This window comes from Schistocerca piceifrons, chromosome 4 (genome assembly GCF_021461385.2).
Source record: "Schistocerca piceifrons isolate TAMUIC-IGC-003096 chromosome 4, iqSchPice1.1, whole genome shotgun sequence".
Taxonomy (NCBI): domain Eukaryota; kingdom Metazoa; phylum Arthropoda; class Insecta; order Orthoptera; family Acrididae; genus Schistocerca; species Schistocerca piceifrons.
In genome coordinates this window covers 428,322,393-428,346,657 of record NC_060141.1, presented here as the reverse complement: position 1 = coordinate 428,346,657, position 24,265 = coordinate 428,322,393, and the positions used below count along the sequence as shown (strand labels likewise).

At 41.9% G+C, this 24,265-nt stretch overlaps 1 protein-coding gene across 1 annotated transcript in view; it reads right to left on the bottom strand.

Moving 5' to 3' along the window:
- The window catches only part of LOC124795895 (paired box protein Pax-1-like), a 318,684-nt gene that overhangs the window by 160,708 nt on the left and 133,711 nt on the right, over positions 1 to 24,265 (bottom strand). Inside the window, exon 2 of the mRNA XM_047259975.1 lies at positions 22,366 to 22,455. Coding sequence (XP_047115931.1) covers positions 22,366 to 22,455 — 90 coding nt within the window. The remainder of the gene's footprint in view (positions 1 to 22,365; positions 22,456 to 24,265) is intronic.

Sequence of the window (24,265 nt, the reverse complement as noted above, 5' to 3'; positions counted from 1 at the left end):
GATCTTCTCTATCTCCTCCGTCAACCCGATCTGGTACGGATCCCACACTGATGAGCAATACTCAAGTATAGGTCGAACGAGTGTTTTGTAAGCCACCTCCTTTGTTGATGGACTACATTTTCTAAGTACTCTCCCAATGAATCTCAACCTGGTACCCGCCTTACCAATAATTAATTTTATATGATCATTCCACTTCAAATCGTTCCGCACGCATACTCCCAGATATTTTACAGAAGTAACTGCTACCAGTGTTTGTTCCGCTATCATATAATCATACAATAAATGATCCTTTTTTCTATGTATTCGCAATACATTACATTTGTCTATGTTAATGGTCAGTTGCCACTCCCTGCACCAAGTGCCTATCCGCTGCAGATCTTCCTGCATTTCGCTACAATTTTCTAATGCTGCAACTTCTCTGTATACTACAGCATCATCCGCGAAAAGCCTCATGGAACTTCCGACACTATCTACTAGGTCATTTACATATATTGTGAAAAGCAATGGTCCCATAACACTCCCCTGTGGCACGCCAGAGGTTACTTTAACGTCTGTAGACGTCTCTCCATTGAGAACCACATGCTGTGTTCTGTTTGCTAAAAACTCTTCAATCCAGCCACACAGCTGGTCTGATATTCCGTAGGCTCTTACTTTGTTTATCAGGTGACAGTGCGGAACTGTATCGAACGCCTTCCGGAAGTCAAGGAAAATAGCATCTACCTGGGAGCCTGTATCTAATATTTTCTGGGTCTCGAACAAATAAAGCGAGTTGGGTCTCACACGATCGCTGTTTCCGGAATCCATGTTGATTCCTACAGAGTAGATTCTGGGTTTCCAAAAACGACATGATACGCGAGCAAAAAACATGTTCTAAAATTCTACAAGATCGACGTCAGAGATATAGGTCTATAGTTTTGCGCATCTGCTCGACGACCCTTCTTGAAGACTGGGACTACCTGTGCTCTTTTCCAATCATTTGGAACCTTCCGTTCCTCTAGAGACTTGCGGTACACGGCTATTAGAAGGGGGCAAGTTCTTTCGCGTACTCTGTTTAGAATCGAATTGGTGTCCCGTCAGGTCCTGTGCATTTTCCTCTGTTGAGTGATTCCAGTTGCTTTTCTATTCCTTGGACACTTATTTCGATGTCAGCCATTTTTTCGTTTGTGCGAGGATTTAGAGAAGGAACTGCAGTGCGGTCTTCCTCTGTGAAACAGCTTTGGAAAAAGGTGTTTAGTATTTCAGCTTTACGCGTGTCATCCTCTGTTTCAATGCCATCATCATCCCGGAGTGTCTGGATATGCTGTTTCGAGCCACTTACTGATTTAATGTAAGACCAGGACTTCCTAGGATTTTCTGTCAAGTCGGTACATAGAATTTTACTTTCACTGAACGCTTCACGCATAGCCCTCCTTACGCTAACTTTGACATCGTTTAGCTTCTGTTTGTCTGAGAGGTTTTGGCTGCGTTTAAACTTGGAGTTTCTGGGTCGATCCCCAGAGGGAAGCGTCTTCAGTGGATACCCGCTATACCCTGCCCCCTCCTGGACACGCAGTATCTACGTTTGCACTCAGGAGGCGAATCCTAGCGGCCTTTACAAAAACATTACCTCCCGCTACATGGGTCACAAATCTGCCAGCCAGTTACCTGAGGTTCATACTCCTTTCAGAAGATTTTCTGGAAGTTTCCATTTCCGTTCGTACATCCTTAGCAGTCCACCAATCAAACATGCATATCTGCTTTTTGGCGATAAGCGTGTCCCGGTGGTTCCTATGAGAAGATTCCTCACGGGTCAACTCGTGACCTCTGACTGTAATCCTGCACGTTCTTTCACACAAAAAGGACGTCTTTTCACCTTTTTCCGAATGCTCTATCTCCAAGTACGCTATTCTGATTTTTTTTTTCGTTCCACCAGAGTGCAACGTCCCATCCACACTGTCAGCGCTTCAGAGATTTTGCAGCCTCCAGCACTATAAACCACTGCCTGCTCGCTTTCCTCTCTGAGCAGGCGTGAGCCACAGCGCTGAATCTGTCGGTTAGATTTTGAGAAATGATGCTTGCAAGGAGCGCGTGAAGTCGTTTCTCTGTGAGCAGAGTTGTTATTATGTTTATCCGAGTGACGATTCTCTAGATTTCAGAAGAGCCTGACCCATATTGACGTGCTTGAGGAACTTGAGTCGATTTTTTGTTCCTGGCTAGTGAACTGCAGAACATGACAAGTCTCTCCCCAGCCCTTCTTTAATCGATAGAAGCTTCTGAGGAATGCCCAACCCGCCCTTTCTGTCAATGCTCAGCTCTAATTAACTCCCAGATGTGCTGTACTACAGAAATAGTTAGTCCATGGAGCTGGCCAGTATCATCTAATGACATTATTAACAATTCGATTGTGTATCATAACAGTGATCTAATATAAATATAAATATAAATCGGAAACAGAATATTAAATGTTTGGTGGCAAAATCTTGCCTTGAGTTTGCACACACGTGGTGGTCAGAAACAGGCTGAAAAGGCTTTAAATGTGTTGTAGGATAAGTTGTGCTGACCAATAATTGTTAAGAACGTTCGCGTTTTCGATACGTTGCGCGTTTCCAAATTAATTAGCATTGAAGTTAGTCAATCAGGCCGTTGTGCCTGCAAATTCAAGCGGCCCGCCACATACAATTAGTGTCCCATAAGCTGCGAGTTGCTCGCGAATAGAACAGCGATCCAGAAATTGTAGAATAAATTTCTTTTGTTTCCGTCTATAATCACAAAATTGTTAGGTTCTTAGAGTACCGGTTTCGGTCAGTGAAGGCTATCTTCAGATGTGCAGCAAAACATATGGAAAAACAAATACAACTTGTGGACTGTCTATATCTTAGAACAACAAAGTAGGCCATAATGAAAAGTATTACTGACGTACATGTGGAGAACATGCGCTTAAAATAAGAGGAGGCATGCCTGTTTTAAAACCTCTCTTAATATAATGAAGCCATAGTGACATCATCAAAAGATACACATAAAATCAGCATAGCTTATTCGCTACTGTAGCGCATTTTGTCATGAACAGTAGCATTGTTAACAAGATGATTTCGTCGACACTGTGGCCTAGTATATAGCATATTTTAAGTATGTGCTAGGATGCTATGCTGATTATTTGTGTATGTTTCGACGTTGACACTGTCCGTCAGTACATGAAGTCTGTCTGGGCTTCGTTTAGGTGTGGTTCTTCTTTCCCGTATCCATTTTACAGTGACATCACCAGTAGTTGAATTGGGCAGCTTTAGAAACGTTGAAATGTTTTTCATAGATTCGTCACTCTGATGATATCCAATGACAAGTCCACGTTCGAAATCACAGAGCTCTTCAGACCAACCCATTCTGTTCCTACCTCTTGTCTGCTCACAACACAGATCTCCCCCGGCATGTGCATCACTAGTGATTCCTTGATGTCTCAGAATGTGTCCTATCAACCGATCACTTCTTTTGGTCGAGATGTGCCACAAATATCTTGTATCCCCAATTCTATTCAACGCTTCCTAATTAATAACGTGATCGACTCATCTAATCGTCAGCATTCTTCTGTAACACCACATTTCGAAGCTTCTGTTCTCTTCTATCTAAACTGTTTGTCGTCCATGTTTCACTTCCAGCTATGGCTACATTCCAGACAAATACCTTGAGTAAAGACTTCCTAACACTTAAATCTACATTCGATGTTAACAAATTTCTCTTCTTCAGAAATGCTTCCCTTGCCATCGCCAGTCTACATTTTATATCCTCTCTACTTCGGCCATCATCAGTTACTTTACTGCCCAAATAGCAAAACTCATCTACTACCTTAAGTGTCTTATTTCCTAATCTAATTCCCTCAGCATCACCTGATTTAATTCGACTACATTAAATTATTCTTGTTCTTGTTTATGTTTTTGTTGATGCTCATCTTATAACCTCCTTCAAAACACTGCCTATTCCGTTCCACTGTTCTTTCAAGTCCTTTGCTGTCTCTGGTAGAATTACAATGTCATCGGCAAACCTCAAGGTTTTTATTTTCTCTCCCTGGACTTTAATTCCTATTCAAATTTCTTCTTTGGTTTTTTTTTTCTGCTTGTTCAGTGTACATATTGAATAGCATCTGGGATAAACCATAACCATGCCTCTCTCCCTTTACAACCAGCGCTTCCCTTTCAAGACCCTCGACTCTTACAAGTGCCGTCTGGTTTCTGTACAAGTTGTAAATATCCATTGCTCCCTGTATTTTATTCCTACTATCTACAGAATTTGAAAGAAGGTATGCCAGTGAACATTGTCAAAAGCTTTCTGCAAGTCCAGAAATGCCTATGTCGTCGATATTCCACAGATTACACCTAGTGGACTGCCGCTTGGTATAGTACCACTCCTCTCCCCAAAAAGGCCTGTTGTCTGTGGTGTGATGTGATTTCTCATAGGTAGAATAAAATAACTTTGATGTTGACAGACTGCACTGGCGGGGGAAGAACTGCTAGTGTGCAGCCAGTCACGCTGGGCACGGCTGTATCATGGCACGTGGCACTGGGGAATGAACTTCGACTGCCAGTTGGCCGGCAACGGCCACAAGAATCTTTGTAATGTCGTTTACATAGTAACTTTCATCCAAATACAGTACTGATGGAAACACTCTGAATGATCCTTTTCAGGTATTCAGCGGCTGACACTGAATCTAGTGGTGTTTCAGGTCCTTCAAACGACTGTTCACTAAAAGACACGAGCCTATACTAAAATGTGTTTCATAGATTACGCATAGAAACAGTACCTGTCTTATTACGAAAAACATACTCTTGAGCAACTATGTACGTATCACTTTTTTTTGCCCCCCCCCCACCTCCCCCATACACAAACGCATACATTGTTTTTACCTGGAATATAATTTTTTATTGATAGGACAAAATAAAACGAAATCCTGGTTTTTAACCGAAGCTTCCCAAATGGCATCCCCATGGTCCAGTTCTCATACCACTGAAACCTTGACGGACAAAATACAAAGTTGCACAATAGCCGTTAGACGGGGAATGAAACGTAGAAAGGTAGAAAGTAGAGTGTAAAAGATTCTTTGGAAAGTAGGAAAGTCGTTGATGTCGTTTGCACTACGGAATTATTTGAGAAATTATCTCTGAATTAATCCATAATACGCATAAATCTCAGAAACTATTGTAAGAGTAAAACCAAGTAGTCTAAATAGCTCATTGGTCCTCCAGTTGGCTGAACTTGAATGGGACTGAGGAATCCACTCCAGACACTTCCCACTGCTTGTGCGCTGCATTGCGGGCTGCATACCTTCGAGCACCTCACAGGGCCCATCTGGTTTCTTATCTGATATTTACACGCCGGCAGAGCGATTGTAGGTGGCGATTCTTAGAAATGTGTTCATAACTGCACGGTTCATTTAAAAGACAACACCGAAGAGCAGCAGTCGCAACGAAACAGACGTCTGTGACTTTATGTTTTACAGATTTACTTACTTTTAGGCTGAATACATGAGAGTCACGACAAATAAAGTGATGTTGCTTCCGAAATGGAAGGCTTATATAATATTAGAAGTAACAGAAGATGATTTTCACAACATAGCACCATTAATTCACTTCGAGTTGCCCGCGACAGGCAAGCCTGAATTAATCAGTGTATCACCAAAAGATACTAGGTAATGCTAAACGTAAAGTGAATCCATGTATTTTGCTTATTGTCATTTAATAATAATTTCGCACTTGTACTAGAGTAATAACTCTAACACACACAAAAAAGAGACGCACCACGAAGGACTTATCCTAATGGGACGGAAATCAGCAGATGTGATGTCTATGAACACACAAACAAATGCTTAAAATTTCAGGAAACTTTGATGTTTTATTCAAGACAAAGAGCTTCACAAATTGACCAAGTCAATAACGCTCAGGTCCACCTCTGGTCCTGGGATGATTCTGAGGCGAGGTGAAACGAAAAAAAAATAACAAAAAAAATGGTTCAAATGGCTCTGAGCACTATGGGACTTAACATCTGAGGTCATCAGTCCCGTAGAACTTAGAACTACTTAAACCTAACTAACCTAAGGATATCACACACATCCATGCACGAGGCAGGATTCGAACCTGCGACCGTAGCGGTCACGTGGTTCCAGACTATAACGCCTAGAACCGCACGGCCACACCAGCCGGCAGGTGAAACGAAGATGGAGTGTATGTTGAGTGAGGTGAATTCGGTTCCAAAAGAGAATTAGAACAAAAGATTTAAATCTGTCACTCAAGCTTACTGCCGTTAAGCAAATATAGCAACATAAAATGAGAAAATTGCATCTGTTAATGTGACGTGGCGAGAGATATTCTTAGAGCTGAAGAAGACACGAGAGTGATACTCATCTTTCAGCAATAAAGAAATGACTATGACTAGAAAGTATTACAACGAGATGAAGAAGAGAAATTTAGAAAGACGTGGCATGAAGTTGCCATTGTTCTCATATGTTCAGTTGTATGTTCATTGCTTACACACAGGAAGCTATAGATCGAATTCACGTAACAACTTTTTAATCCAATGTTAAAGACATTGCAGACGGCTCTTCCAGTTGCTCCGCAGATTAGGGTTGCTTGCCATTCCATACGCGCTTAAAGCGCAGGAAGAAAGGCTGTTTAAATGCGTGTGTGCGTACAGCAGTTAGTGTACTCTTGTCTTCGCAGTATATCTTGGAGTATTCTGTCACAGAGACGCAAGAAGGCGCAGAGAAGGTCCTCACCACAATGGAAAGGGTCTTGTGCAACTAACAGAGATGAAGATTAAGTAGAGGAAGACGGAGGGGACAGTATGCACCGCTGAATAATAATATGGAACTCAAAGAACGAGAACTGTGAATTGTAGAAGCGAACTAGATGAGTTAGAAGAATTGAGTAATGTTGAAAGGAAACGTCAGAAAGAGAGCGTGATAAAAATATAGCTGTCGAAATTGTGTTTAATTCCAGAAAAAATATATTCGGTAAAAAAAGAAAATCAGACTCGAAATAAGGAAGCAAGCATTAAAGAATTTGTCCTCTGCCGTGTGACCCTATACGGGCATGAAATGTGGATAATAGAAAACAAAAGTTGAGATTTGATGCTGCAGGGGAATGATGCATGTGAAGTGGTTACCCACGAAGATGTGCTCGTAACAACACAAGGAAACCAAATCATTCTGGAAGCACATATAAAGAAAGAGAAACCAAGTCGCAGGACATATTTGAAAGAGGTAATATTATTGGATTAGTTGTAGAGGGAGCCAGGAACGACCAAGCAGGTCAGACAGTGACCGATGTAGTATGTGGTAGCTATGTGGAAAATGAGGAAAGCAGACAGAAGAGTGAAATGGCGTGCTGCTACAAATCAGCCTCTGATCTGCACTCTACTAAGAGGGAGTGATAGAAAGACGGAGGGGGTGGTGTGGGTGAGGGAGAGAGGAAAGATATTCAGCTACAGAGACAGTAATCACACAGACTACTTTGTCCAAAGAAATGTTAGCCTTACGACGAATCAGTCATACGTTGGTAGGGTCTTTGCCGTTCTGGTAGAGTTCACACGAAAGCTCTCTTACGCAGCTCTCGGGAAATGCGTCTCGCGTGTGCTAACACACAGAGAGGGTCGTTGTTGGCGGCTGTCCGGGAAAGATGGACGCGACGACTTGATGCGAAAGTCAGCTGTTGTCCCGTCGCGGACAATGCGTCATTTGGCGGTACAGCTGCACCACAGACCGACGCGTCCGGCTTAGTCTTTTATAGCGCCCTTAAACGCGTCAGCTGCCAAGATTTATCTGCCGAATAGATTTAGCGACCGCAAATTTCATCTGTATATATTAAACTGCTGGAGGAAGATTTACTCAGATTGTCCACATCAACCTGTCGGCGCTTTAGCTGCAGAAGCGCTCACATGTTTTATTGTGCTCTGCTTATACAAACACAGCGCATCGCCATAATCTCGTGTCAAAAGTTTCCCTCGGTGACATATTTCTTTCTGTGTGACTCTTGTCTGTAATTTAACACTTATCAGCTGCTGAAATAAGGAAACATCGCCAGTAGGGTTTAACATTATACACAGGCAGCGCTATAGGTCCATTATGAACCATAACTGCTGAACTGCCCTCCACACCACAAGAAGATTATCAGCACGCCGTTTCCTAGCCTACTGACAACTTCTAAAATTTTCTCACTAGCTCGGATGTCTTCAGGAGCACACAACGGTATCTGTAAGCATCTAAATGTTATACAGTGTGATGAAGCTGCCCCTACCGCTGTCGTTTTATGCAGCCCGCAATGTTATAGCTGGCCTTCATAAACCACGGGCGAGATTTTCATATTCTGCCACTCGCTACTTCTAAACTATTAGTCCTACATAAAAAATGAACAGAACGTTTTATAGGAAATTTAATGTAGCTAAATTTTGTACTGGGATACGTTTTCGCTACCGGCCGTAGTTTTCAAGTTATTCAAGAAAAACTTACAAAAGTGGCCTTCACATGCGCTCACACTCCCACTCTCAGGATTTCTAGTATATTGTTCATAGCACTCTCTCCTGCGACTGTACAGATATTTGCGACTACACGAATTATTTCCCATATTCGACCTTTTCTGGTCTTCATTGACTGACCATATTACGCCACCGGGTTACTCGAGCACTTAAAAATGGTAAAATTAGCTTTTGTGTAAATTTTGCCTAGCGGTTCTGTGTATATTAACAGTACAATATAAAGAGTTACATCGCTGTATTCGTCAGGCAATTCGTCTGACAATGAAACTACTTTGCATGTAAGGGTTTAAGTTTGGATAGAACTGTCAACGTAATTAGTCTTAGCGTAACGTTTTCAGAAGTCATATTTCGTTGTTTACCACCGAGAGCACGCTTAAAGTAATAACCTTAACGATGTAGCCGAGTATGCTGGTGGCGTAATAGCCCAATCAATTATCGGCCGAATATCATGAACAGTTCGTGTAGTCAGAAATTTTTGTACAGTGGTAGGTGGGAGTGCCACGAACAACATACTAGAAATACTGACTGGCGAGGGATGTGTGTGGAGTGGAGGTACGTTGGAAGGTCACTTTTGTATTTTTTCTTGAATGGCTCGAAAATCGTGACCTTCAGCGAAACTTAACTGCATGACATTCGTATTTCCTACAAAAAGGTCCTGCGCATTTTTTCTGTTGGTAGTGTAGCGAGAGAATATGTAAAACTCGCGCGTTGTTTATGAAGGACAGATATAACATTGCGGGTTGCATAAAACTACAGTGGTAGTGTAACCCTTATATAGATTAGGAGTAAGTTTATTTTAAGTAACTGTGTATCTGCAGTTTATGAAGTGTGTATTCTGTGTTGTTTGAACTCCTTGACGTAAGGCACGAAAATTGGAGTTTTGTAATGTATGTATGAAAAAAGCAAAAGAATATGTTGAAATTTTAAATTATTATAATATGAATATGCTTAGGGCACTCATTATTTGTAACATGTAAGCGCTGTAGGGAAGTCCCTCCGCAACGAAAGTGGCATGGAGCGATGTAAAAAGTGGGTTTGGCGGTCGAACTGAGCGGCTCCTTTGTGTGAACGGCACGGAGTGTGTAGCTAGCCTTAGCGCGGTACACCTCGACGGTGCTAAGAGAGGCGATTGGAAGCTGCATGCATTCGACAAAGCCTCGGATGTGGATCTGGGTATTATTTGGTATTCACGTAATAATGGAATGGCTCTAATACGTTGAAAACCCGACGCCAGGAAGACATTTTGTAGAGCATTCGCACTTCAAGATCCGTGAATATAGTTAGCTGTCATTTCGCCTGACACTAATCTTCGCCACTGCTCCACAGACATCATACATTCAGTTGCGTAATCTATATTGACATGGACCAGTTAATTTGTGTGTTGTTTCAATAATAATCACATAAAACGTCAATTCATGTACGAAACCATAACTTCAATCCTGATCACGAACCAACGCAGGGTCCTCACCTAAGTGCTACAAAAACATAACATCCTGATTTAAATGAATAATTCTAGCATTTATGTGTTTAAAAGTGATTTTTTGTCTAAGTAAAAGGAGAAGCAAAAGCTAAAGTAAGAGTAAAATTTGGATGCTTTGTTTATGGACTACTCCAAGTGAAATTGTTAAAGTAGGAAGTTTAACTACAAAAATGTAAAGATCAATTAATAGGAAAGTGACAACCTTAATTATTTAAAAGCTAAAACCATAAAAATGGAGTTGGATAGGCTTTTGCCAAAGTATCCTTAGTTTATTCTGAAATATAGTTTTGTAGGATTACAGTGCAAGATTGTATAAATATTACTGCCAAGAATACCTGCTTCACAGATGATTAATGTACAGGTACATATAAATCTTTAATGAACCGATTTACGGTAGTACTGTTGGAAGTGAAGTTATGCACATTTTCAAACATGGTATAGTTTTGGTACCCATCATGAATGGTTCCTTTTGTAGTTAATTAAGCCCAGTGTTGCATTTTAAATGAATGATTAGCTTTTAGAGATAGTTTTTTACTTTTGCAACAATCAAAGAACTTTGGCCATTGAAACCATACCAGTTCGTGGGTCCCCATCATATTGTCCTCCTATTAAGAAAAAAATGAACTATTATTGTTACTTTTTGTTGTCTTTATTGTGTTATTAATGTCAGTCAAGATAGAAGCCGCTCATGTCCAAAGTTAGTTCTGCAGCGATGTTTCAGTATTTTAATTAAGTAATGCTATTGATTGTGGCTGTCATTAGTATGAGTTCGGTGCAATTTTGCTCCCCATAATTTACTGGTGTGTGTGTGTGTGTGTTATTGATAACTGCAGCTACGCACAGTACAGAGTGCACTGTGTCAGTTTGTATCCTGTTTGCTATTCAAAGGGAAATCTCAATAGAAGTAACTTCAGTAACGAATGTTCATATTTCTCATATATATATTTCCAAATTAATGTGCCTAATTAGGCTGGCGCCCGTTCATTTTTTTTAATCACTTATAATTTTACGACTTCTGCTAACTCCCAATGTTAAGGCCCGCTTGGTTTTACTGTTAACTTCACAAAATAGTCTGTTACCCCTTTCCGTTAGACACACGCATGGTCGAACTTCGAAATCATTTCAGAGGGTAACATAAGCGTGTTTCACGGCACGTTAATTTTATAGTAGGACCAGCTGAATCATTCTGCATACTTCACAATTAAATTGTTATCGATTTTCTGTCCTAACATTCGCTTACTGAGCGAGGAAAAAAGCACTCTCTAGCGACTCTTTACGCTCTCTGACCTTCCTTATTTTCGTGATCCATACACGAGATTCACAACGGTGGTTGTGTTATAGTCGCACAGTCTTTTTCGAAAACAGGTTGTGTTCCAAAGGATTACCACATAAATTCTGCTATCATTTCTGTTACACTTTCGTATCTGCTATAACAATACTCTAGAATTAGTAACACCAGTGTCTTGTATGCCATGTCTTTTACAGATGCATTGCAATTTCTCAGAACCCTACAAATCCAAGTCTACTATTCGACTTTGCTAATACTGATTTTGAGTGATTGTCGCATTCCGTATCGCTTCTTAGTATTATCCCTGGATACTTATTCGATGTGCCGTGTTGAAGACATTCACCGCTGATCTTGTAATCACATACTGTCGGGTTCTTTCTCTCTGTTACAGCCGCCATCCTAAATTAATTCACATTTAGGGAGAGTTGCCATTCATTACAACAATCGGAAATTTTGTCCAGTTAAGCTTCTTTGGGGCATATTATATATTACTTGCTATTCTGTAGAACATTCGCCGTCCAGTACAACGTACTGGGTTCCATTAATCAAATATTAATCGAGCCAGTCACATTTTTGTGAAGATATGCCGTATAAAAATCTTGGTTGGTAGTGAACGATGTTGCACAGTATCGAACGCCTCTCGGAATCTACTTGTTCATCTGCATATATTGTCTGCAAAACATCTGTATGTACAGAGTAAGCTGAGTTCTACAAGAGCGGTTTTTATCGGAAAGTGCTCTGATACAACACCGGGGAAGAGCACACATCACGGGCTAATATCGTTAGAAAACAAGGCCATTATAAGATGCAGAGGTATTGGAGATTACAAGGATGGTGAAGGAAAGTAGTCGCGACCTTTTTCAAAAAAATCATTTTTACATTCGACATAATCGATTTTGTGCAAAAACATAAACTATAAATCTTGAATGCCCTACCGGAATTCGAACCCCTCTCCACCCAAATATAAGTCAATCACTACAGTAGCTCGTTCGATCTACGGAATCCGGTAATGTTTGGGGGAACCATGCCCTGCTTAACGTACTCGACCAGAACGATATTCTACATGAGGCGACAGGCGCCCATGATCTCCCAGTAGATTCCCGTAAAATAGTTTCTTTTAACAGGAATAGTTATCGTACTAGTAATAACTGCTCAGTATGCAAGTGTGATGTCGTTACTATTAAAAGTCACGTGAATGTAGGAACAGTGTCGTAGAAAAGAAAAAAGGTCTATTGCAGAACGAAAGGTAACAGCCTACAGTGCAGAACGAATAAATAAATAAATAAATATTATCTTATAGGATATGATGTCCATCTGTCATGGAACTTTCAAGGCAGATTAAAGAACTGAATAGTATAGTGAGTCGTGTTTGGAAAACTCAGTTCATAAAGACATTGCCAGACAAAATCTGACCTCGTGTCCCATCCAGCACCCAGCTTCATTCCATACGAAAGATTCATTACAAAGCACATTCCGCTGCTGAGTGGGAGATCCATTCCGTAAATTTCTTTCTGGTCTTCAAGTCTGTGTAAATATTTCTATTTTAAATATTGCTGTGTTAGTTAACGAATGCTCAGTAATTCTTGTCGATCTAATTATAAGATGCTAAAAAGAAGTATCTTGTGCGTTATCCTTAAAAACTTCTGGTATCGCTGAACATTGGAATAAAGGAGTGCACCAGCAGACTAAGTGAATCATTTCGGGACATTAGGATGAGATATTTTGGATTCTTGGTCCGATCATCTCGATTCAAGTTTCCTGATCTCGGTGATTTGTGTAAAGCTCTCCGGGAGAATGTCACGGTGCTTCCTTTCAACCGTCACGGTTGGTCCACACCTGCAGCTGCACGCGAACTGATTTGTGCTTAGTCTGTAATAACGACTCTGCTTTCATACTCATCAAGAAAAAAAATCTAAGTTTCATGGAAATTTCTAATAAAAACATACTCTCCTTAAGATGTAAAAGATAAGCTGGATGTAAACTACAAGAAGAGGAAATATGTGTGAGTCACGTCTGAGACACGTGAAAGAGTACGCCAATCTTTATTCTTTTCTTTTCCTTTCCTATTTCTAGTGTCGTCAGACTTCCACCTGCTGGTTACCACCTCTTCCCATCTTATACACACTGTATCATTTACGTACCTACTACGCCAAATATTTACAATAATTTAATGTTTGGCTGCCCCTTAATTTTCTTCTATATTGTTCCATTGAGTACAGTTCCTCCTATCTTTGAGAAATGCCTATTAAGTTACTTAGTTGCGTGTTCCATGGATCATTTCTACGAGTAATCGTACTGATGTGGATCGAGTTATTTTACGTTCGTATTACACATACGTATATAAACATCGCTCAGTGCTGACAATTTACAACTTTTTCTTTCATTTTCGTAATACAGATGTGAATTAGTGATTCCTACCCATCACCTCTTACGTATTATAGAAATATAAATTTTTCTGCGGAATAGAAGGAGTTGGCAAAGAACAACTTTTTCATTATATTTTGAAATTTAAATTTGCTGTCTGCGGCACTATATATCAAAATTTTGGGTGGAAGGATTTTTATCCATTCTTGTGTTAAATACAACCTTAGTGTAGAATAATGATTGTCATGTCTTTCTGATATGGTAATTACGTATAATACAGTTCCTTTTGAAATGAAGTGGGTCATTTACGTAAACCTTCATGAGGGAATAATCATACGGTGAAGAGGTAGTCGGAATGTCTAATTCTTGAACCATACATCTACAAGATGATCATGGGGGAGCACGACTCATTACACTTAAGGCACGTTTCTGAGCAATGGAGACTTCCTTTCTGAAAGGATTTATACGAAAACGTATTGAAATGCTTACGTACTACGTAGATATTCCTACAACTCAAACGTTGATAGGTTCATATTAGCGCTATAATTCTAGTTTTCACTATGCATTCCACTCGATGGGGCTGTTTCCCGTTTAAAAGGTACTAACATACACACATTTTCATAATTCTGCTAAAGAGTTATGGGTAGAAATGAACTCGGTTTCCTGAACAACAAATTTTCTCCTTCAGAAGTATCCAGTACAGCATCAAAATTCTGACTAAAATACTCAAGTTGTTTATAAACTCTCTGATCGGTTGGGCTATCAGCTTTCTCAAATTTTTCACGAAGGTGCACTCCTGGAAGAATGTCCTTTTTCTCTTTAACTCAAGATTGTTTCAACTCATTTGACGTACTGAAACTTGGAGAGAAAATTGTTTCCCTCCAGGCAAGCCAAAATGCGCTCTAGAATACCGCAACAGACGGACGTCAGTGACATTATTATGTAATTCTTTGGATTCGACTTTTTACCGTTTTTGCAAGCGGGAGTCACAGGGCACTATTCACGCCCAAAAGATTCTGGAGTTCATGACCAGCAGCTCTTCTGCTACTACGTGTGTTCCGTGTGTGACGACGTCTTTGGACTGATCATGGTGTAAGTGAAATTAGAAAAACGTCAGTAACTGTCTGGATGGCTCGTAATCGATGGGATGGCTCCATAAGAACGGTTCACTTAATTGAACGGATTGATCGAGGGACGCCTTCTAAGGTCTGACTCGTTCTGTCTGTCTCGTTTTATTCGTGTTGTCATTTGTTGCTTGTTCCCACCTTCATCTCGTTCATTTTCCGACTGTCACACGTTCGTCGTTCCAGTCCCACAGTTCTTCGTCCAGTACCGAAATGTACTTCTCTTCGTTCATTGCTTTCGCCCGCTCTCGTTCAATTTCAAAGCGTTCCTTAAAACTCGACTTCCAGTTCTTTGCGTACGTCGTTCAGTGTCCACAAACGGTAATTTATAATTTCCTGATAACAATATTTTAAAATTAAAACAAAAAGTATCGATTCGTTGGAACTGGCTTTTAGACATGCAAATCCGTGTTTTGGAACTAGAGTGTTTACTGTTTCCACTTTAACTTTCACAAACAATATTTATTATCAGCAATGTTTAAATTTATATATACAGGGCAGTCAGAAAAAGTCTGAAAAGCTAAGTGTGTTACAACGTAGGTTGTGCTGAGGAATAATTGTTAAGAAAGGAATTCGCCAAGTTGCGCCATTTCCGAGTTAATTAGCCTTAAAGTTAGCCAATCAGGCAACTGTGCGGGCAAATTCAAGAGGCCCGCCGGATACAAACAGTGTTAGTTTTTTCGTAGCGTAGATAATAGCGCAGGAGACGGCTCAGCCGTTGGCTCGGGTTCGATTCTTAGTATCTCCCCATATCCAATTTTTGTATCTCTCTCCTGTTTGTTTTTCGTTTAGGGAACCAAACGTAGGCTACGTTTGGTGACACCCTCTCTGACGGTCCGCTTGAATTTATGTGCACAACGGCCAGGTTGGTTAATAGTCGGAAACTGTGCAACATACCGATTTTTTTGACTAATATTTCTCGCCACAACCTATCCTATAATACCCTCAGCTTTTCAGACTGTTTGTGAACACGCTGCGTTTGCTCTACAAGTTGTTACAAAGTAAAATTTTAAAATGAAATTAAATGTTCCTTTTACGACTTTGAGTATTCAGCTTCTAAGGCATAGGTGTTAATTCTCTGGGGGGGGGGGGGGGGGGGTTAAAGGGCAGTCGGATTGTCTGGAGTCCAATATAATCTGTTTCTTTCGTTCAAGTCATCAAATATTTTAATTTGAATTTCGAAAATTTATTTCGACATATATACGATTTTTATCCAATATTTGAATTTTTAAAATGACTTTTCTTCTTATCAGTGTTAACCTGTTAATCATTGAAATTTTAAGCATTTTAATTTAAAGGGCTGTTATAATTCTTGTCCAATATTCTTATAGGGCACGGGCGTACTCCTCATTAGGGCGGGGGAAAGCTGCTGACCTCCACCCCACTAAAATTTTTTTCACAAACCTAACTCTCATCCTGCGCCGCGACACAGACAGGCCTACTGTCTGGAGAAAGGCGGAACGTGTAATGGGTACCGACTAGCATAAAGTGAACCCATAAAGAGCTGGTGGAATCTCCGAACTGTTTTGTAAATGAATGACTTGCGCCCCCCTTTCCTCCTCCCTCCTACACCACCACCCACCGATCTCTTCGTCAGAACCTGGGTGTCTCTTGTTACTGGATGCAGCATTTGAAGTTTTCTATTTTCTTCTCTTTCGTCTTTTTGCCTTTCCACCGTTCTAGTACGTCGTCAGTGTTATTATGCTCGTTGAGGCACTGTCAGTGGTAGGTGGTGGCCGGATGGCGTTCTGACGTCACTGCTTCCCAGGGACGGAATCTGTGTATCCTTCTGTCTGCTTCTAGAGTAAATCTCATACTCAAGGATGAGAACGTTTTCAAGATGTTTGTTGACGTGCAACGTGGATACCAGGCCGGTGTGTAGCTAAGTGGAGGTGAGAAGATGCAACAAGTCCACTAAAGAGACAGCTTACGCTATACTCGTTCGTCCTCTGTTAGAATATTGGTGCGCGGTGTGGGATCCTTACCAGGTGGGATTGACGGAGGACATCGAAAGGGTGCAAAAAAGGGCAGCGTGTTTTGTATTATCACGTAATAGGGGAGAAGTGTGGCAGATATGATACGCGAGTTGGAATGGAAGTCATTAAAGCAAAGACGTTTTTCGTCGCGGCGAGATCCATTTACGAAATTTCAGTCATCAACTTTCTCTTCCGAATGCGAAAATATTTTGTTGAGACCAACCTACATAGGTAGGGAGATAGTATGATTGTGGTTCGATGAACCCTCTGCCAACCACTTAAATGTGAATCGCAGAGTAATCATCTAGATGTAGATGTAGATGTAGAAACCGCCTGTAAACCATATGGGGCAGGATCGCCTCCCCGTATCCCGGAACCGGCGTACTAACGCGTTTCAGTATCCGTTTTTTTTTCTTTTTTTTACACTGTTAAACCCCATACGACATTACACAACCAGATGAGAGAAGAACGGTACACGACGCAACTGGTCCCAAACATTCCCAAAGATGAGCAAGTTGGATTCGTTGAAGTTCGGAAGGGGTGCCTCATCAACCCTTTTTTTTTTTTCTAATACTTCGGTCGTATGCTTTTCGGCCATCTTCAGAGCCAGCCGTTCTAAACGCACTTCTGCGTATGTGGCCACAGATAAACAAGCGTCAGAGACGTCGATCGGCTCAAAGAGTGTGCCTGAATTGAATCTGTGATCACGCGGTCGATTCACAAATGTCTCATTATGAGCTCCACTGTAGAGTCATTGCGAGATTATTACAGAAAGCACCGGATTCCGTAATTTGTCCGGCTGGAACCATTATCGTCGTTAGCCGGCCGTTGTGGCCGAGCGGTTCTAGGCGCTTCAGTCCGGAACCGCGCTGCTGCTACGGTCGCAGGTTCGAATCCTGCCTCGGGCATGGATGTGTGTGATGTCCATAGGTTAGTTAGGTTTAAGTAGTTCTAAGTTCTACGGGACTGATGACCTCAGATGTTAAGTCCCATAGTGCTCAGAGCCATTTGAACCGTTATCGTTGTTAAATTCTTCGCCAAACGAATTTCAGGTGCTTATTTCACAAGTGAGTGCCAAGAAGATAAAATCGACGCTAAAAATTCACCATTTTCATACCGCATAGAAGAAATAACGTTTATGTGGCAACACTCTCGAAATATTCCGAATCAGTTATTACTCCAGGAAAATATTAAAATGCTCATTAACGAGTTTTCCCGTCTTTGTAATTGTCGAAATCGCTAGTGGCAGTTTAAAATAATCGTGACTGAAGGAAAAGAGTGAATAACTGTAACTGTGAATAGTCAGTGGTCACGTTAGTGCGGGGTTAACGCGGTGCAGGCGGAGGAGTACAAAGGAGCGCGGGCTGTGTGCGCGCCGCCGCTGGTGGTCCGGTCGTGTCGTGCGAGGCGCGCGTATCGCGTTACGCACGCGGCCTTCTCGCGTTCTGCACGCACCGCCGGCCGCTCTGCGCGCCCTGGCTGGCTCGCGCAGCCGCACGCACGCCAACGCACGGCCCATTACGCGTGCCTTGCGGCTCCTCTGTTCCTTTTCCGCCCAATAGCCTTTCAACCAGCACGTGCACAGCTATGCGGCACCTCATTCAGTGACCAGAATCGAAGGTGTTACACCGTGATCACCTAGAACGAACACTACCAAACCGATACGTCGGTACTTCCATATTTGTGGTATATGTCGCTGTGGAGCTACTGGATATGACAACAAAAGTGATGAAGGGAGGCTAAATGCTCACCAGTCTGTGGCAACAATGGTAAAACTTGTCATACCCATCATGACTGCGATACCATATGACATATTTCAGCAAACTAACGCAAAAGTTTAGACTGTAGTTTATACCACAAGCACCTTGACATATGTATGCACCGTTGACTGGTCTGCCTATTCCCCAGATTCTTCAACAATAGAAAATGTCTAGAGCGGAATGGAAAGACGTACGCTTTCGTATTACCTACCAGCCAACAATCTTCAGTACTTGAGACAACATTTGTTTCAGGCACTGCAGAAATGCCTCAGATGGCAGTCTAGGCTGTTTGCTTCCATGCCACAATGAGTGCAAGAGTGTATTCGTGTCCGTGTGGGCCATAGCTCAACTGACGTTGACGATGGATATCAGTTCCGAATGTAATGAAAGCTTATCCATCTAACACCCCATCTCCGCGTAATTTGATAAAAATCAGACTCCTGCTTCATGGTGCAAAACTTACTACTTTCTTTTACCTAGACGAACCGTCGCACATTCTACAAAATGCATTCACATTGCGATATAATCTACAATAAGAAATAAGATGCTTCATTTATCCCGACACCGAAAAATTCTTGATGGAGACCCTCAGCAGCAAGTGAATTCTCTGCCACGTTTTTCGATATGTATATATATATATATATATATATATATATATATATATATATATATATATATATTTTAGATAGTCAAACAATAATCTGTAACAGTATGCACTAGAGATCGGTGTCACGTTTTCTCGGAGTGGGAGAATTAGCCACTTGATTTAGTTAATGGCTTTATTTGTTCAGTTCGTTACTTCATACCGTATTCTTTTACTTTTTATTCATATTACTTATTTCAGGGGTGAAGACGCAATATAATACTATCAGTTCCTTATTTTTAATGCATTACTTTGCGTTTATTTCATTTAAAATATTAACATTTGCTTGTTCGATAGACACATGAATACTATTGACGAGTTCTTCTGTTACTGCAGCCCCCACGGTGTCACAATGCTTACCTTGCTATTTCCCACCTCTGTGTCAAGACTGTTGATCGTCATTTTTACGGTAACTCTTATTCAGTCCACGGATTGTAGTGAGGAACTATTCATCTTATGAGTGACCTTTTCTGTGGTAAAACGTTCTCGAGCCGACTCGATGAGTGGATCAGACATCGTAGTTGCACTAGTAATCGCAATGATGTACGTATCCATTCGGCCGCTGCGCCGTGTGATCCTTTGTCGGCCAAAGTTAACGTAAAACAAGCCAAATTCGATTTACATGAATACGAAGTGAAAATTTTTGTCGTCGCGGAAAACACATCTTTTAGGCCAAGATATTCACCAATGACACATAACCCTTGAGTCTCTTTCTTCCACGAAAAATAAGGCGACACATGGAGCTGTGTTTTGTCGGCCACGACCATAACGTGATGTGTATTAGCAACAGTCCATTTTCTAACGTCTACGCCATTTCCACGACAGGAAATGAGACTACCACGAACATTGTTCACAAGTGGTTCGAAGCGACGAATGAGAAAAGAGCGAATTAGGCATAATGACGATAAAAGCTCCCTCGCATCAAGTACGTAGCTCTCAATAATCAATGTAAGTATGCAAGTTTTGTTACAAATTTTTATTTTATTTTTCATAGACATATTGCGTTTCAATAAACATTCTCAGATGAACAACAAAAACGATCAATTACACAAGGAATAATTTGTTTTGAAACACGCCGTGTCAAGGCTTTCCTATAAAATCAGTGAACTAAAGGTATTCGCATAGTTCTGTAACGACTTTTTATCTCATGTTACTGCGTCGGTATCTCTGAAAGGGCGATGTGTGTGAACTGTTCAAATACGTCTGTTTTAAAAGCGTCTCACGAGTGAACTAATGTAGCCATTTTGAATAGTATTCCTGGCGCCATTGATTTCCTATTAGAAAATCAGATAGGAAGGCTCGCCGACCAAATAAAGTAAGGCGCAGCTAGAATTGTGCTTACGACAACAGTTTAACGACCCCTGTTCTGAAGGGGACGAATTGTGGTTCACCCGCGCTAACGACGATGTGGCGGCAGAAAGGGTTTTGCTCCACATAATTGTAACTAGAAGCTGCTGATTAACTACAGATAACCTCCTCCAGCGAGTCACACTTTCGGCTTCATAAGATCGATGGACTTCGGACGGACAACGACGGAGAGTAAACAGTTCGCTGCAATTGTGAGAATGCTATGGGGACAGCGTTATGATCTAATAATGTATCACGGCCAGTCTGAAGAAGCGTTATTCATGTAGAACACAGGATCACACTCTTTATGGATTTAGTTATAAATTAATCCACTATCATTCGCCTGTATATCATGAAATCTTTAAACGCCTTGTCAGACTGAGGAAACTATTGTAAAATGGATAAATGACCTCGTTAAGGACCTCAAAGTTCATTTCTGGCCCCAAACTACTCGGAATGAATATTTGATGGACCAACTCAATCAACGCCTTCGCTAAGTGAATTCTCTGCCACGCACTTGTCAACGCCTGTAGGGAAATACTTCCAATGACATGGCTCAACTATCTGTGGAGACCGTTCAGAATTTTATTGGATGCACTCATTTCGTTTAGCTGCCATGTGTGCTGGGGACGAGGGTTACTCTCTGTACTTGCAAGTGGTCATAATAATCCGACTTTTGTAAGGGCTATGAAAGATTAATATGTGAAACTGATTCCCTATTACACCTAAAGCTGATTTATACAAATTTGTAAAAAAAAAATCATGGTATCTACGTCGCATGAGTTCACGTCTGCCCATAATCTATTATAATGTCACAGGCCAAGTGAACTGAACAACAAATCTCCTGACACAATTGTGGAGTAACAGTGAAAGCGTGACTAACCCACTCGTTCCAGGTTACTTAAGTGCCTCTGACTAGAAAGTAGACTACATGGCGCATTCCTCTCGTCGTGATGTAGACCCAACTCATCGCTGACGGATTTTTCGTGGCACGGACATCGTTGTTCCACCCGTCTTAGTTTTTTATCCATTCTTACAGGCAGCTCGAGGAAGATGCGGTCTAGACTTTGCAAGCCTTTTTTTGGTTTGCTTTGTTTTTGTCTTTTTATTACAGATAGCTTAATTGGTAGCTGATGAAGTGTAAGTTGAGAAGCGTACAGTGTGATCCATATGTGCTCCGTTGCACAGAATGGTGTATTGAGAGATGGGATTAAGTCATTACCGAGCCAAACGTAAAACACATCACACCAGCAAATTTATAACTTATGGACAGTTTGCAAGATCTATTTACTGTGGCCACAGTTATTTGTAATAGAAACATTATACCACCGGGAAAAATTTGATTTTAAATTCGAAATGCAGTGTTGAAACGAAATAAGAGCTTCATAGTGAAAAAAACTCTGGAACTGACAATATAAAAAACCAAGCGTTTGTCAAAAGTATTTAGCTTTAAGAAGACATTACAATGCGTTCATTGATGTTCCACCGAAGCTTGGAGTCCCAATAGAAGACAGAGAAGAACACTGGTGTAAATTCGAAACAATACTTATCATAAACATTATCCGAAGGGCGTGCTAATGATATTAAAATTTACTGAATGATATCTATTAATATTAGTTACTTCTTTAAACGGTATTCAGTTCAAATTCACACTTAATTTCTTCATGCGAGCTATCTTATTTCGAAGCCAAACTATTTTAGTGGCAGCACGATTCATATTTTTGTTCCATCTGTGCTGATAAACGATAGTGAACTTTGAAAGTAAGAGGCAGCGGTGGACCACCGGGTAAGATTCTTGAACTGTACGCATTAATGCCCCGACGAGCTTGAGACTGTATGCTAGCACAGCGCCAGTGCCAGCTGCAAAGTCCGTCGTGTGACGTCACTCACCAAAGTGGTCGTGGCTGAGAGCGAGCGGCGCCATGGGAACCGCCGACTCCACTCGGGACGGCCACTCGTCCTTCATTTGCCGTTGCGCCCCTGCAAAGAAGTCAGTGCTCGTCATTCCCTTAAAATTACATACATTACGGCTCCACCGCAACGCAGTGAACATTTTGTCTGTAACCACAGTTGCTCCCCATAACGTGATCTATGAATCCTACACGTTTGGTGCAAAGACTTTGAAACATCTTCTGTGTGTGTGTGTGTGTGTGTGTGTGTGTGTGTGTGTGTGTGTGTGTGTGTCTTACATGCAAGTTGCCTAGTACAATTAATAAAATAGACCCACTGATTACAGTGCAACAACATCGAAAAACATCTGGGGCAAATTGAAAACACACTGCATGTTGCCCAAAGAAACATAGTTGCGCCGTGCTTTTCATCGAATCGAGGAAGATCTAAAAACATATAAACAATCACCTAAGATTGCGTGTAAACACATTCTTCCTTTCAGCATTATGCAGCTCAGTGCCGTTGTTAATTTCCCCGCATTCGCTTTATAAGTTATGGAAAATAGGTTAAGATAGTTTCCAGACCGGTTGACAGATTGTTGACCACAATAATTGGATGATAAGCTTAGACGTTTTCGTCAGGTCGTAGGTTGTTCCAAAAACGAACAGCATAGAGACAGAAGCGATGACACTTTCTGCAGGACCTGACCATCATTTTGCAGGACAATGCTCAAACACGGACAGTGCAAGCTGTTACTGGTTTGTTTGATTGGTGGGGCTGCTAAATGCTATACCACCTACTGTACTCCCCTGAATTAATCCATCGTAAGTTCTACTCGGTTTCTAAACTGAAGGAAACACTTCACGGCATTTGCTTCAGAACTGCTACAAATTCGTCGGGCAATAGACCGTGCCGCTCGAACTGTCAACACAACTGGCACTGCTAAGAGTATCCTACGACTTCCACATCGCTTACAACGGGTTACACACAATACTGGTGACTACTTTGAAGGTCAGTAAAACTTTGTAACACTTATCTATTTTATACGAGCTGTAAATAAATAGTTACCACTATTAAAGTTGCAACCTTTGTACACTCCTGGAAATGGAAAAAAGAACATTGACACCGGTGTGTCAGACCCACCATACTTGCTCCGGACACTGCGAGAGGGCTGTACAAGCAATGATCACACGCACGGCACAGCGGACACACCAGGAACCGCGGTGTTGGCCGTCGAATGGCGCTAGCTGCGCAGCATTTGTGCACCGCCGCCGTCAGTGTCAGCCAGTTTGCCGTGGCATACGGAGCTCCATCGCAGTCTTTAACACTGGTAGCATGCCGCGACAGCGTGGACGTGAACCGTATGTGCAGTTGACGGACTTTGAGCGAGGGCGTATAGTGGGCATGCGGGAGGCCGGGTGGACGTACCGCCGAATTGCTCAACACGTGGGGCGTGAGGTCTCCACAGTACATCGATGTTGTCGCCAGTGGTCGGCGGAAGGTGCACGTGCCCGTCGACCTGGGACCGGGCCGCAGCGACGCACGGATGCACGTCAAGACCGTAGGATCCTACGCAGTGCCGTAGGGGACCGCACCGCCACTTCCCAGCAAATTAGGGACACTGTTGCTCCTGGGGTATCGGCGAGGACCATTCGCAACCGTCTCCATGAAGCTGGGCTACGGTCCCGCACACCGTTAGGCCGTCTTCCGCTCACGCCCCAACATCGTGCAGCCCGCCTCCAGTGGTGTCGCGACAGGCGTGAATGGAGGGACGAATGGAGACGTGTCGTCTTCAGCGATGAGAGTCGCTTCTGCCTTGGTGCCAATGATGGTCGTATGCGTGTTTGGCGCCGTGCAGGTGAGCGCCACAATCAGGACTGCATACGACCGAGGCACACAG